The sequence below is a fragment of the Diaporthe citri genome (genome assembly GCF_014595645.1).
Source record: "Diaporthe citri strain NFHF-8-4 chromosome Unknown scaffold_3, whole genome shotgun sequence".
In the NCBI taxonomy this organism is placed as follows: Eukaryota; Fungi; Ascomycota; class Sordariomycetes; order Diaporthales; family Diaporthaceae; genus Diaporthe; species Diaporthe citri.
In genome coordinates, this window is record NW_025064848.1 from 4,020,524 (window position 1) to 4,034,168 (window position 13,645).

Sequence of the window (13,645 nt, forward strand, 5' to 3'; positions counted from 1 at the left end):
CGCGCCAAAGCCACGACCCAGGAGAGCATCAAAGTCTGAGGCGCCAGACTTGACAACGCGTATTCACGAAGACATCGACAACGGACAGTATGAGTGCGTAATATGCTCATCCGAAGTCGTCCGCACGTCGCGCATATGGGCGTGCACTACCTGCTGGACAGTTGTTCATCACCACTGCACCCGGAAATGGTACAAGAGCCAAATGGAGGGCGAGCAGCCCCAAGGCCAGGAACCGACGTGGCGATGTCCTGGCTGCAATTCAAAGTTGACGGAGGAGCCCGGCCCCTACCATTGTTGGTGTTCTAAGGAGCTGAATCCGAAGTCGACCCCGGGGCTGCCACCTCACTCGTGTGGCCAGACTTGCTCCAAGCCACGCGCAACTTGTCCACATCCGTGCCCGTTATCCTGTCATTCAGGCCCGTGTCCGCCTTGCACGCTCATGGGCCCCGTCCAGCCGTGCTTTTGCGGCAAGCATACCTCTCAGAAGCGATGCGTCGACACTGACTATGTCACCGGCTTTAGTTGCAACGAGATCTGCGGAGATTTATTACCATGTGGAGAGCACTTTTGCAGTCAAACGTGTCATCCTGGCCTTTGTGGCTCCTGCAGTGTGCCAGTCTTCTCGAATTGTTACTGCGGCAAGGAACGCAAGGAGATCCTCTGCAATAAACGGGAGGACATCCTTGAAAGCTACAATTTTGGACAATTGCAAGCCGACTTATCCGAAGAGTCCGATATTTCCACCGGGACCTGGTATGAAGGTTCATTCGCGTGCGACCAAGGTTGTGGACGGAAATACGACTGCGGCTTCCACACGTGTGAGAAGCCATGCCATCCCCAAGACGAAGAAGCAGCCCGCTGTCCTCTGTCCCCTGATGTGGTTACACATTGCCCTTGCGGCAAGACACTTCTGGAGGAGATCATGTCGGAACCTCGACAGTCATGCCAAGACAAAATCGCCCATTGCACGCAGACCTGTGGTATCAAGATGGCCTGTGGCCATTTCTGCCAGGAAACATGCCATACTGAGAAATGCCCTCCCTGTTTCCAGAAGATGGATATTTCCTGTCAATGCGGCCGAACAACCGTTGAGTCTACTTGTCAGCAAGTCCCACCGGAAGATGTCCAGCAACCGATGTGCTTCCGAACATGTCGCGCCACTTTGAACTGTGGAAGGCATCAATGCGACTCACGATGCTGTCGCGGCGAGAAAGCGGCGGCCAAGCGTCAGGCAAACAGGCGCAGAGCAAATGCTGCCCTCGACGATGTTGAAGATGAGCATATTTGTTCTAGGATGTGCGGGCGCCTCCTGGCGTGTCAAAAACACTTTTGTGAGCAACTCTGCCATCGAGGCAGTTGCAACTCGTGCCTCGAGGCCATCTTTGAGGAAATAGCCTGCGCCTGCGGTCGCACGCGGCTCTATCCTCCCCAGCCAGTACGTATACCTTTTTAGCCTCTAGCCTCGGGTCTTACAATTACTGACTTGATCTTCAAGTGTGGCACCCAACCTCCTCAGTGTAGGTTTCCGTGCACTCGGCCTCGAACAACGTGCAACCACCCTCAGGTTGAGCACCAGTGCCACCCAGATGATGTCGAGTGTCCCAAATGCCCATTCTTGGTTGAAAAGCGCTGTATATGCGGCAAAGAGGTCCTGAAGAACCAGCCATGTTGGTTTGAGGAACCTCGCTGCGGCCGGCCTTGTTTGAAGGACCTGAAATGCGGGTATGTCGTACAACTTTACGAACTCATGTGCCGCTTCAGGTGTGCTGATATCCCTTTTAGTTTACACACTTGTCAAAAGCCCTGTCATCGAGAAGGTGAATGCGAAGACGTAGACATTCCTGGCACGCATTGTTCGCAGCGATGCAACAAGGCCAGGCGGTCTTGTCCGCAAGGCCACGAGTGTGTTGACGAATGTCACACACCACTCCCTTGCAACGAGGACAAACCATGCCAGTCAGAGACGTTCCTAGTCTGCGACTGCCAACGGCGCAAGCAGAAAGTGAAGTGCCTATCCACACGGATCAACCCGGAAGGGCCGCAACGGGAAGCCCTGAAATGTGACGACGAATGTGCGCGGCAGAAACGTAACCGTCAGCTCGCCGAGGCGCTCAACGTCGAACCAGACCACACGGATGATCACATCCCTTATCAGGCCGTCACGCTCAAGCTCTTCCGGGACAACACCCAGTGGGCGCAAACGCAGGAGCGCGAGTTCCGCGTCTTCGCAGAGTCGAACCTGCGCAATATGCGGTTCAAGCCTATGAAGCCGTACCAGCGACAATTTCTACACGCCCTGGCAGAGGACTTTGGTCTGGACTCCGAGAGCCAGGATCCCGAGCCTCATCGACACGTCAGCATATTCAAGGGCCCGCGCTTTGTGTCCGCCCCGAGAAAGACGCTTATGCAGTGCGTGCGGATCGCCAAAACAGCCGCGCCGGCGCGCGCAGAGGCGTCTTCGGCACCCAAGCCTGCCCAGCAGCCGTACAACGCCCTCCTGATATCGAGGCCTAGATTTGGCCTCATTATTGAGGAGCTTGACTCAGCCCTCGCCGGCGACCTAGCCGCCGCGGTCCCAGCGGAGCACAGGAACAACCTTACGTTCGCGACCAGCTTCCTCCCCACGGACGAGGTCCTTATCAGGGCTACGACAAAGACGACGGCCGCGACCATAGCCTCAGGGGCCCTCGCCCCAGCGCAGGTCGAGTCGCTCCTCGCCGCGCTCAAGCCCAAGGTCGCCAAGGCCGTCGCGGCCGACGGCCTGCCGCCGGCGGGGTGGTGCTGTGCTCGGCCGACACTACCTCGCTCCACGTCCTGCGGCGCGAGGGCGACGGGTCCGGCGGCAGCGGCGCCGGCGGATGGTCCCAGGTGGCCAGAGGCGCTGCCGCCCGACCTAGGCAGTGGACTGCAGCGCCGGTCATCGACGCCAAGGTCCCCGGGACGGGGTTCGTTGCGCTGCGGAGGCTCGGCGCGAGGAAGCAGGAGAACAGGGGGGAGGTCCCTGCGGAGGAGTAGTTGGGCTGTGTTCTTGACTTGAACAGGTGGATTTGGGGGGTGGGGTGGAAATGCCGGGGCAATAGCAATCGGGGAGCGGGGAGACGCCTCGGAAGGCGATGCACACGAGGCCAGCATTTCCATTGAGGACAGACAAAAACTGGTGGATGATGTGATGAGATGTAAATCTCGCTTTTGCCCATTTTAGTATGGGACTCGCAGAAAAAGAAACCCGGGCATCAAGCGAGCCCGGCGGTACCTCGATGTTCCACGTGCGTGGGAGCTTCTACATTTAACCGAGGAAAACCCAGGCACGCCTCGTCCGTAATCGTGGCGACAGTAAATGAAATGATCGTCAGCCCATGTTCTTGGTGTGTTGATCCAGCTTTTTCGCCATGAGATCATGTCGCTTGTGGCTGATAGCACATATGGGGGGATCTACGCGAGATGGGAGATATCGAAAATGACTTCTAGGCATGATCGCCTTGGTTTTTCGATCTGTTCTGAAACACTGTCATTTGTTACCCCGGGGAATTAACAGAGGAAGGTGGAGTCTCTTCAAATATCCCGACAGACCAGGGTTTCCGATCTTGGACTGCTTCTTTGAAGTGTTGTGGTTGCTCTGTGCTTCTTTTCTGAATACCACCAACATGCTGGCCCCACTCCCGGACCCCGGTCAACATCCGTCATTGGATCGCCCGTGGTGGTAATTACACCCCAAGACCTCCATTCCTCGGACGAAGCATTACAACTCTGTGGATAGTCATCCCGCGCTCTTGTGAGACAGGCGAATACCGGCTTTGACGTTCAAAAAAAACCTAGTTGGTTGCTAGGCAGATAGAAATACAGTTAAAATCCGTAAGGGGGTATCTTTATCAAAGGCGCGATTTTCTTTCCCAGACCGCGGGCCAAAGTAGCCTCGTCAATGCATGCCTAACGACGCCGGTCTCCCATCCAGCGATGCCGCCACATGCTCTCTACTCAAAGAGCACAAATTCCATGCCGATAGAAAGGAGTGACCTCGCCTTGGGTTCCGGCCGCCGGGGGGCGGTGAGAAGGCGCCCGCACTACCGGCCCTTAGTTCACGACCCGGCTCTCTCCAGCTCCAAATACTCGCGCAGCTACATTCGACTCTTCTCGGGTGGCGTGGTGGGATATTCCTGGGTGATGGATGCGATAAAGTCCGATATGGACTCGAAGTAACCTTCCTCGAGCACGCTCGAGTTGTGGTCGCCACCGGGTAGCGGCTTGAAGATCTTGTTGGGTGCTTGCGATAACTCGTAGAGCTTGCGCATGTGATTTGGTCTGAGACATACATGATTAGCGCGAGACACCAGGTCATGCATGAACATGGTAATATGGCAGTTCCAAGCACAGAGAGTCCAGCGCCGGCTGAATCCTCCGAACGAGGATACTAAGTCGGCACATGGGGCACTGAGGTTCTGTGGGACGGCCAGATTGCCGTGGGCCAAGACGAGCTAGCGGGATTGAACTCACGGGACGATCTCATCCTGCAGGCCGGACAGGAACAGGATGGGTATTTTCGTGATGTTGGGTATTATAGAGTCGCTGGGCCAGACTTGGTGGCATAGAAGCGACATGTACTTCGCAGGGGGCAGGACGGATGGTATGAGCTTGCGCATAGAGAGGAAGGTGTTCTCCAATATCAAGCCAGCAATGTCGCCTTCTTTCTGGTTGTCCGCCACGAGCTTGATGCTCACAGCCCCGCCCAGGCTCTGCCCATAGATGACCAGCTTGTGGTCACTCGTCTCCGCCCGGTCGCGCAAGTAGTCGAGAGCGGTTTGCGCGTCAAGACATATTCCAGACTCGCCCGGCTCGCCCGTGGACAGACCATAGCCTCGGTACTCGAGCATGAAAACGTTGCAGCCCGTGAGACTGATGAGCATGCGAGCGATGGGTAGACGGTGCCCTATGTTGCCAGCGTTCCCGTGGAACATCAACACGGTGACCTTGGAGTTGCGGCCATGACGCGGGCCGCGCATGTAGAAGGCGGACAGCTTTTCACCATCGCTGGTGGGTATCATCAAGTCTTCGAAGTCTTGTATGCCAAACTGCGAGGGTCGGGGGACATCTGTTCGGGCATTCGGTGGCATGTGCGAGGGATAGATAAGAGCCCTGGGAGTTTGGGTCAGTCTCTCGGAACCAGGCGTGACGAGCCATAATTGATACACATATAGGTTGGCGACCTGGACTATAGAGCGACCGGGGCAGTTGGTCAGACTCCCCGGGGGAGGGGGATAGGGCTTACTTTTGTTTGAAGTAGAGGAGGGAGGTGAGCACAGCAGCAACGCCCTTGGACGCGATCAGATTAGCGAAGTGCCTCAGGTCGCGCCTTCGGTCGTCGGTCACGGACCGGCGCATTCGGAGGAGAGGGAGGCAGATGCCGGGGCGACGGCAGGTCGAACGACATGTAACGCCGCGGAGGGAAGCAAACAGAAGGTGTATGACATAGGCAGCACCGTGAACAAGGGGAGGGAGGCAGTATGCCTTACAGTCGAAGCTATGGCCGGCAGACGCATCCAGGAGGCGGCGGTGTAGAGGAGCGTGCCGGATTGCTCCAGGAAGCCTTGGGGAGGAGGACCGGGGGCAGACATCGTAAAGAACAAAAAGAAGGAAGGAAGGAAGGAGGAAAGAAAGGAGATCGGCCGGGAGACGTAGGGAAACTGGAGGAACAAGCGAGGTCTGCCCTAGATCCGCGAACTGGGTCTGGGTCTGGGTATGGGGACGCGGACGGCTATGGGACGGACGGCAAGCAGAGGCGGGCGGAATTGGGTGATACCACAGCCGAGACGAGACTGACCGAGTGACTGACAGGCAGGCACTGGACAAACAGGAAAAAGCAGGCCGACGAGGTGTGGTTGATGTGTAGTGCAGTGTAATGTAATGTTAGATAATGCCATGCAATGTGGCCCAATGCAATGCGGTTGTCCCAGGCGACGTGACGGCGGGATTGGAGCGTTGTGCGTTGTGCAAGTTGATGTCGTCGAACGAACGAACGCGCGAACAACCGAACGAACATGGAATTGCTGAGAGCTCTGCACAGTACCACATTGGCAGACTACGCGATGCGGGCGCAGCGAGATGGGCCTGGCCAGGGTCCAGGGTATCCGGGTACCTGGGTACCTCCGCAGCCTGCAAGTGCTGTGGTACCACGCAGCCGATCAGATCCTTGGGATTTCATCCCGCTCAGGGGTCCAGCCTACATACCGTACAGCCAGCCGTACCAAGGGCTGCACAACACCGTACAGTGCATTCATTCAATGCCGCGACAACTTGACTGCTGCAACCTTGATTGCGACGCTGTGGCGATGGACTGACACGCGATAGCAGTCGCAGTACTGCGTAGCCTTTCTGGCTGGAAAACAGCTGGGCGGGCATGATGGCGTCGAGACGTTGCCTGTCGAGGGGAGCCGTCTGGAACTGTCTGTGGATGCGTCGGGGCTGTTGATCTTGGTGTCAAGGTGCCGGCCATGACTAAGTTGGCCTGCGCGCCACCATATCCACATCCACCTCGTGTCGGGCGCTCATTGACGGGGCAGTCTATCAGAATGTCAGATCTGTTGATCTGTGGTTGACCCGAACCAGTACCCATCCAGCCCTCACAAGTCGTGACCTTGGAGGTCTGCCATTGACCACAACAGGATCCAGGCACCCACCACCTGCTAGGACAGTGCTCGCCTGCTCGCGGTCTCGCCGGGCCAGCGCGCCAGCCTCCAATCACACCGAGCTGTGCTCGGCTGAAGAGAGCAGACGTTGTTTCAACCTTTCTCTGATGAGCTGATGTTCTGTGGAGCTGTTCTTCGGTTTCTTCCAGCTGAGAGAGAGGCTGGCCCCTTGATCCCTGGCACTGGAAGGCGTTCGAAGTCCTAAGGATATCCATCACGACACATGACCTCGGCTGCGATTCGCAAAACTCTTCGACATCGAGGACTGGCCCCAGCTGGGCCCATGTGTGGCGAGTGCAACTTGTGGGAGGTGTGACGCTGAGTGATCACAGCGGAATTATCACTGGCATGAAGCAGTAAACCACGACTTGTGCATTTGTGGCTTGATCCAATCATCTCGGAGAGTGTTCCGGCTGTTCACTTTCGGCTGTCAGGCTGTTTGACAATTATATGTAGCCTACCAGCTCGGCTGCCCTTGACTGATGCCCAGGATTGTGCTGACACAAGTCCTTCATCACTGCGTCGTAGCCACGGCGTCTCGGAGTCGAAGAAGCTTGACGTGTGCGACCTGAAACACATTTCCCCGTTGCCCCAGGACAACTCCCTTGTCAACCGGTGGGGTCTTCGGTCGACCCCCCGGTGGTGCAGTCGCGTTCAGAAGTGGTCGAAAGTGGTCGCAGGTGACAGGGACATGGCCCGTCCCGGCTTCAGATTGAATGTCAGGACACGTCGCCCATGCTCCAGCTGGACATGAGCTGAGATCAAGCTAGGGAGGAAGCTGTCCCGGCTCCGAGGCCGAAGATGGGCCCGCGTGTCTAGCGGCGTCAAAGTCCGGATGGCCCTCTACTTGTAGGCCCGCATCAAGCTGACCAACCGCAACTTCAGACGGAGTCTGGGAGAGATTGAACCTTCGAGCTGCTCGAGCCCCTCGTCGGCGTCTGTTTGCGTTCAGTCATGTCCTCGAGCATTTGTCACAGAGACCACGACCCAAGCTGGAATCATGCTGCTTGATTTGGACGGGCCATGATCAGTTGTGCCGTACTGTGGCCGGTCATTAACTGAGGAGATCAGTATAGTTATTGCTAAAGCCATTGTTCGGGCTCCTCGAACCGAGTCGGGGCCCAAATGATCAGCTGGCCGCGAAGAGAGGGAAACAGAGAAGGAATATGCCCCTCAGGTGGCTTGCCGTTGGGTGGATATCAGGTGGTCTAGCCCCGGTCGTGTTATAGGCCTTGACATCTACTATGCCATGTCGCAAGAGTCGCGGCATTAACGAGGCTTTCTATCTCTGGTGGCCTGCTCCAGTAGTCCGTGTTGTCCGTAGATTGAGGAAGCTAGGCCGGTAGCTGGGAGCTTCACTCAAGTTTCCAGAAGGGAGCTGAGCTGGCTACGCTCACACCCCGACATCGGCAATTCTGGCTTGACTGGCTTGACCTGCTTGGCATGCGCACTTGCTGCTTCACACAGAGGATGCAACCAATCCTGGACGCGCCTGCGGTTTCGCGCTGGGGCGGGAGGAAAGTTGTTTTGGCGACAGCAGCCCAAAGCTGACCAAGAACGGCAAGGTCACCACGTCAGGGTGCAGCGTACCAGCGTCTCTCTCCCTCGCTGGCCCGCCCTGCTGGCTTGTCACGTCCTTAGCGAACTGCATGGGCGCCCGACTAGCAAAACTTTTCCACATCCCGAAGTTCGTCTTATCTTCTGGGACTGTCAACAATCAACAACATTGGCCAGACTCGCAGCAGCAGCGGCAGCAGCAGAAAGAAGAACAGGAAGGAGGGCAAGGGACCAGCGGCTGCAGCAGAGGAACAGATCCCCCATCGTGGTCGACCATCGCCGGCCTTCTCCTGATCAGACCACAGCATTGCGTTGTGCTGCCCGGACGCTCTCTTGCAGATCACTCCCACGCCCGAGATCTTGCCACGGCGCGCTCTTCTTCAGCCCTGCGGCCAGACCTGGGGTCCAAGAAGGTTTCGCTATTCTCTTCCATCGCGGCCCCACCGCTGGATTTGCATTCAACCGCCAGCTCGCCCAACCGAAGGCACTCATCGATCGCTCTTGTTACATTGTTCCCAGCACGACGGTTCTCGCTTTCGCGCCGGCCCTTGATTGAACATCATCCAACCGCCGCCAATAATAAGCCGGGCCCAACGGTCTAGACAATCGCGCGTCCAAGCTCGATCCTTCACCACCTCCATCCCCATCCCTCCATCCGCCTCCAACTGCAGGGCGTTAAATTTAACTCGCCAACCAACCCAGCTCTGTCAGTCTCAGCCCCGGCGTCCAAGGCGTTTCAGCTGCATCGCACCCAGAACTACCGTCTCTGTCCGCGAACTCTTTTTGGGCACAGATACACCTGCAGACCCCGAACGTCAAGTTCGAGCTTCGGTGAGAAAGAGAGGACGTGCGTTCGTCTTTCCGGGAGAGCAGCGTCGCCGTCTCCCGTTGCCCAGCCAGGTCCTCTGGCAAACACAGGCTAGAAGGCAAATCTGCAAGACAGCGCAGCGCAGCGCAGCGCAGCGCAGCGCGTCCAGTCAAACACATCCACACCTCCTGCTCGTCATCTTCGGCTCCTTGGTGCCAATCACTTGCTTGCTTGCCTGGCTCTTAATAAAAGGGCACGAACAGCCAGTTGCGATTAGTACCCGCAGCCAAGATGGTGAGCTTCCAGTGCGAAGGCAAGTCAGGACATCCCCGATTCGACCCTGCCACGAGATCACTCCAATCCTTCATCACTTGATTAGACTCTGTGCCACTATGGTGAGCTCATGTCTTGTCTGTACATCATCCCCGGCCCTGCCTACGCACACCCCACCCTCCCCAACTATGCCGTCTTGGTGCCACACACGACGGACTTAGCATGTCACACACCCCCTCCACCAAGTCCTCCCTCTGTCGCATTCCCGCCCTCCCAGCTACTGCCCCTTTCCGTCTGATAGCATTGAGACCACCCCCCGTCCGTGTCTCTGCTGCATTATGACAATCCCAATTCCAGTATATCCTTCGCCAGAACCCAAACACACACACCCCTTCTCGGCCTTCATGCTACTCCTCCTTCCCAATCTCCTGTTTCCTCTGCATCTTCGGTCTCATCAAAACCCAACTAACATCTGTCCCAAATGTAGCATGCGGTGATGTCTTGACCAAGAAGAAGCTTGATCAACACAAGAACCGCTGTCGTGGCGCTACTTTTACTTGCATTGACTGCATGGTCCATTTCTACGGCAACGACTATCGATCCCACACGGTATGGCATCCAATGTTACGCTAGGCGTACCACCCGGGCCCGCAACCCCAAACTGATCAGCTCGCAGAGTTGCATGACCGAGGAACAAAAGTACCAGGGAGCTCTTTACAAGAACAAGAAAGCGAAGACTGCGCCAACCAACACACAGTCTGCGCAAACGGACATGGCTCACGCAGCTTACGTGGAGGACGTCGCCGACTATGAGGGATGGGAGGATGTCCCGACGGCACCGCCTCGCGTTCCCAGCCCGCCAGGGGCTTTCGGTGGATTCAACGTCTTCGACTACCAGGTGAACGCAACACCGAGCGCCTCCACCGTCGCGATACCACAGGTTGTCGCTCCGGCTCCTGAACCAGCCGAGAGCACGGAGTTGGTGCGGTACGAGTACAAGCGGGAGTCCTACCAAGACATCGATGCAGACATGATGGCCGATGACGAGGCTCTTATTCAGTATGGATCGGGCCCTGTGCCAGCCGAGCCCAGCTCCTTTGAAACACCTGCACCAAGGAGGGATCGAAAGAAGGCGAGCAAGGAGGATAAGAAGGACAAGAAGCGGAAGCGGTTACACGTGGACACGCGAGACCTCGACATGCCGGATGCGCCTGTCCTACACTCCGATCTTACCGGGGGACTCAACCGTCTGATGAGCAGACCGCATGCCTTCCCACCATCGCCCGACTACTCAGGATCCGGCGGGGAGGTTGGCGAGAACCCCGCGAGCCCATTAAAGAAGTCCAAGCATTCCAAACACCACAAATCGAGCCGGCCAGACAGCGGGATATTCAACGGCATCGCCTCGATGCTGGCAAGCGGGAACTCGAAGCCGGCAACCAAATCGAAGAAGCGCAAGCACACTTCCACTTCAACGTCGACATCCACCAAGAAGCGCCATTCCCATACCTCAAAACGTCTGGAGGGTGCCAAGGAGGTCAAGATGCTTGAGTACAACAAGGCCGATGAAGGAGAGTCCAGGGATGGGCCGGGCACCATGGTCGTTTTTAAGCCCCATGCAGATTTGTTCTTGAGTCTGATCAAGAAGGGTCCTGACAGCGAACGTGGCTGCAGCGTCAACAAGGCCTTGAAACGATACCACCGCGAACGTAGCGGCACAGGTCGAGCCAAATCGACAGAAGAGAAGGAGCTGTTCCGCTCACTACGCCTGCGTCGCAACGACCGGGGCGAGATTGTGCTGTTCAGCGTCCCAGAAGAGGATTGATGGGTTATCACGTGGGTTTGCAGCATATTACGGTTTTGCATATCGACCGCCGAGGCGGCATCTGGCTTCATCTTGGGCTGGAAGTGGAGTTACCATGGTGGTTCGGGACGGTCTTAATGATACCTCAACGTGTACTCTGGGCTTGATGCTCTGTGTTTGAAAGACGAAGCGTTTCCTTTTGCGCACTTCCTGCTACAGCTTGATTGCGATGGGGGTTCTGTTTGAGCGGAAACGCATTGATGGGCTGGTCAGAACACTTGGGCGGTGCTCATGCTCATGTTCATGTATTTTCCATGTACTTTTCATGTACTGGGAACGGGTCGCGGACTAATGGGTTCGCTCCTCAGCTGGATCTCAATGGAGCTTATAGAGCAGGAAACAGGAGTCGCGGCCAGGCTTGCACGGTACTTCGGTTTCGTGTCTTGTTTCTCCGGTTTCATTTTCTTGGACAAGTAGACAAATTTTACTCGTCCGTGGCTGTTTCTGATGACTTGGTTCCTTGTCTCGTTCCACGTTCGTGGTCTTATCTCTGGTGCATGTACTTCAGTAGGGTCCTTTGATATATCGACTTCACTTCGCCTCATACACGAATCTCGCTATGCTCGCACCCTCCCCTCTGTTGAGACTTCGAGAAATCCCCGGCTCGCAAGAGCTCCCAGTGACTGTTCATCACCTCTCACCTCGCCATAAAACCTCTTGTAGCAACCTCCAAACCTGTCGTTCCACAAACAAAGCCGGCCTCTACCGCCCCCTTTCAGTCCTCACGCCACCCGCAAGGGCAGGATGTGCTGCACCAAGGCCTCCCGCCTGCACAGCGGGCACTCCGGCTTCTCCCTGACCCAGTCGCCGATGCACGACCAGCAGAAGACGTGCCCGCACTGGGTCGCCGAGGGGTCCTTGAGCTCCTCCAGGCACAGGGTGCACTTGCGCTGCGACCGGCCCTTGATCCACGCCATGACCGCGTCCCCGCCGAGGTCGTACCTGGCGGCGTCGCCCCTGGGCACGGGCGTGTGCGTCGTGGCGCCGATGGCGGCCTTGGAGCGCTGGCCAGACCCGGACCCGGAACCGCCCGTCTGCAGGAGCAGGTCGTTGTTGCCGCTGCCGTAGCTGTGCGCGTGGTCGAGCGAGACGTCGGCCGGCGACGCCGCCCCGTGGCCGAAGGCCCGCTCCCGGATGGCGGCCTCGACGCTTGCCTCCTCGGGGGTGCCGGCTGAGGCGAGGACGGACCGCACGTGCAGGTAGGCCTGCACCGCGAGCTGGACTACGAGCAGCACGCCGAGCACTTCATATCCAGCACGGCCGTCCTTGCCCTCGGCGGCGCCGCCGGGGTGCTCGGGCAGCCTGCGGATGAAGACGTAGCGCAGGCCCGCGAGCCGCTTCGACAGCGAGTAGTATGCGCCGGTGAAGTAGAAGGTGGCGAGCACGGCGGCGTGGACGTGGGCGCCCGAGGTCAGGCCGGACAGGTGGGTCAGCACGTAGCGCTTCGCGCGGTACTCGGCGCTGTTGTGCGCGGCCCTGTGCTTCCTCTGCAGCTCGGCGAGGCGGGCCTCGAGGCGCTGGCGGAGCCGGCTGCGGACGGCGGGGAGGACCCGCGAGAGGGCGTAGGGCACCAGGACCGAGAGGGCGATGAGGCTTGAGCGGCGGCCGATGGACGGGAGCCTGGGACCGCCTAGTGCTGCTGGTGCTGCTGTGGTGGATTTGGTGGTGGTGGTCTTGTCATCTGTGTGTGACGATGTGGGCTTGGACCTAGAGGGCTCCTCGACCTGTATGAGGTCGCAATACTCCTCGCCCAGGGTGCGGTTCCCTATCAGGGTGGTCAGGCAGAGGTAGAGCAGGTCGGCGACTGTGCGCGACTCGTTGGCCCATGCGTGCGCGGATCGGGCGCCCAGCAGTCGCCTGTGGAGGTCGACGAGCTGGTTCGTCAGGAGCCCCTGGAAGTATGCGTCTTTCTGGTGGGCGCGGATGATGTCTGGCGCCGCGGCGTATGGAAAAGGTGACGAGGCCGTGCTCGACCTCGCGGCGGGCTGCTGAGTTGCAGAGGACATGGTTTCCAGGTGTACCTAAGTAATCCGCCGAGGTGTCGTCAGCAGTGCAGCTCGACGGCCTGTGGGCATCTTCAAGACCGGGTCTTGGTGTGTTGATGGATTATGGCTGGGGATGTGAGCCGACACCCTCAAGCCTTCGCATCGTTGTGGTTTGTGGGCTTGATAGCCGGCAGATTGAGGAGATCAGCCTCGGCACAAGATGGCCACTGACCGCAGGGGTGCTGTCCAGGCTGACAGGGAAGGCTGGTCCCAATCTAAGCCGCTAATGCAGGCAAGGGGGCTCCGGGGCCGATGACGTGAAATCCCCCCTAAAATTAAACAGGCAGTATTTTCTACCTGCGACGTATGCATGTACGTAGCGTACACACCGTCCAACCTCCACGTAGCTTGCCTATCGTGTGTGTTTCCTCCACCCCCAACCCGATCAGTCGGCAATCTTCTGCACGCCCTAGGCCCT

At 57.9% G+C, this 13,645-nt stretch overlaps 4 protein-coding genes across 4 annotated transcripts; 2 read left to right on the top strand and 2 right to left on the bottom strand.

Annotated features, from left to right (window-relative positions):
• Positions 1-1,950: 1,950 nt before the first annotated feature.
• On the top strand, positions 1,951-3,015 carry INS49_008681 (uncharacterized protein; the record flags this gene model as incomplete). Its single annotated transcript, XM_043169420.1, has 3 exons — positions 1,951-1,956; positions 2,084-2,775; positions 2,898-3,015. The coding sequence occupies 3 exons, from the start codon at positions 1,951-1,953 to the stop codon at positions 3,013-3,015; spliced, it is 816 nt and encodes a 271-aa protein (XP_043027100.1).
• Positions 3,016-4,115: 1,100 nt separating this feature from the next.
• On the bottom strand, positions 4,116-5,376 carry INS49_008682 (uncharacterized protein; the record flags this gene model as incomplete). The annotated part of the gene is made up of 3 exons (XM_043169421.1): positions 4,116-4,299; positions 4,492-5,130; positions 5,264-5,376. The coding sequence occupies 3 exons, from the start codon at positions 5,374-5,376 to the stop codon at positions 4,116-4,118; spliced, it is 936 nt and encodes a 311-aa protein (XP_043027101.1).
• A 4,624-nt stretch (positions 5,377-10,000) lies between these two features.
• On the top strand, positions 10,001-11,143 carry INS49_008683 (uncharacterized protein; the record flags this gene model as incomplete). Its single annotated transcript, XM_043169422.1, has 1 exon — positions 10,001-11,143. The coding sequence occupies one exon, from the start codon at positions 10,001-10,003 to the stop codon at positions 11,141-11,143; it is 1,143 nt and encodes a 380-aa protein (XP_043027102.1).
• Positions 11,144-11,904: 761 nt separating this feature from the next.
• INS49_008684 (uncharacterized protein) lies at positions 11,905-13,188 on the bottom strand (the record flags this gene model as incomplete). The annotated part of the gene is made up of 1 exon (XM_043169423.1): positions 11,905-13,188. One exon carries the CDS (start codon positions 13,186-13,188, stop codon positions 11,905-11,907), a length of 1,284 nt encoding a protein of 427 aa, XP_043027103.1.
• Positions 13,189-13,645: the final 457 nt, after the last annotated feature.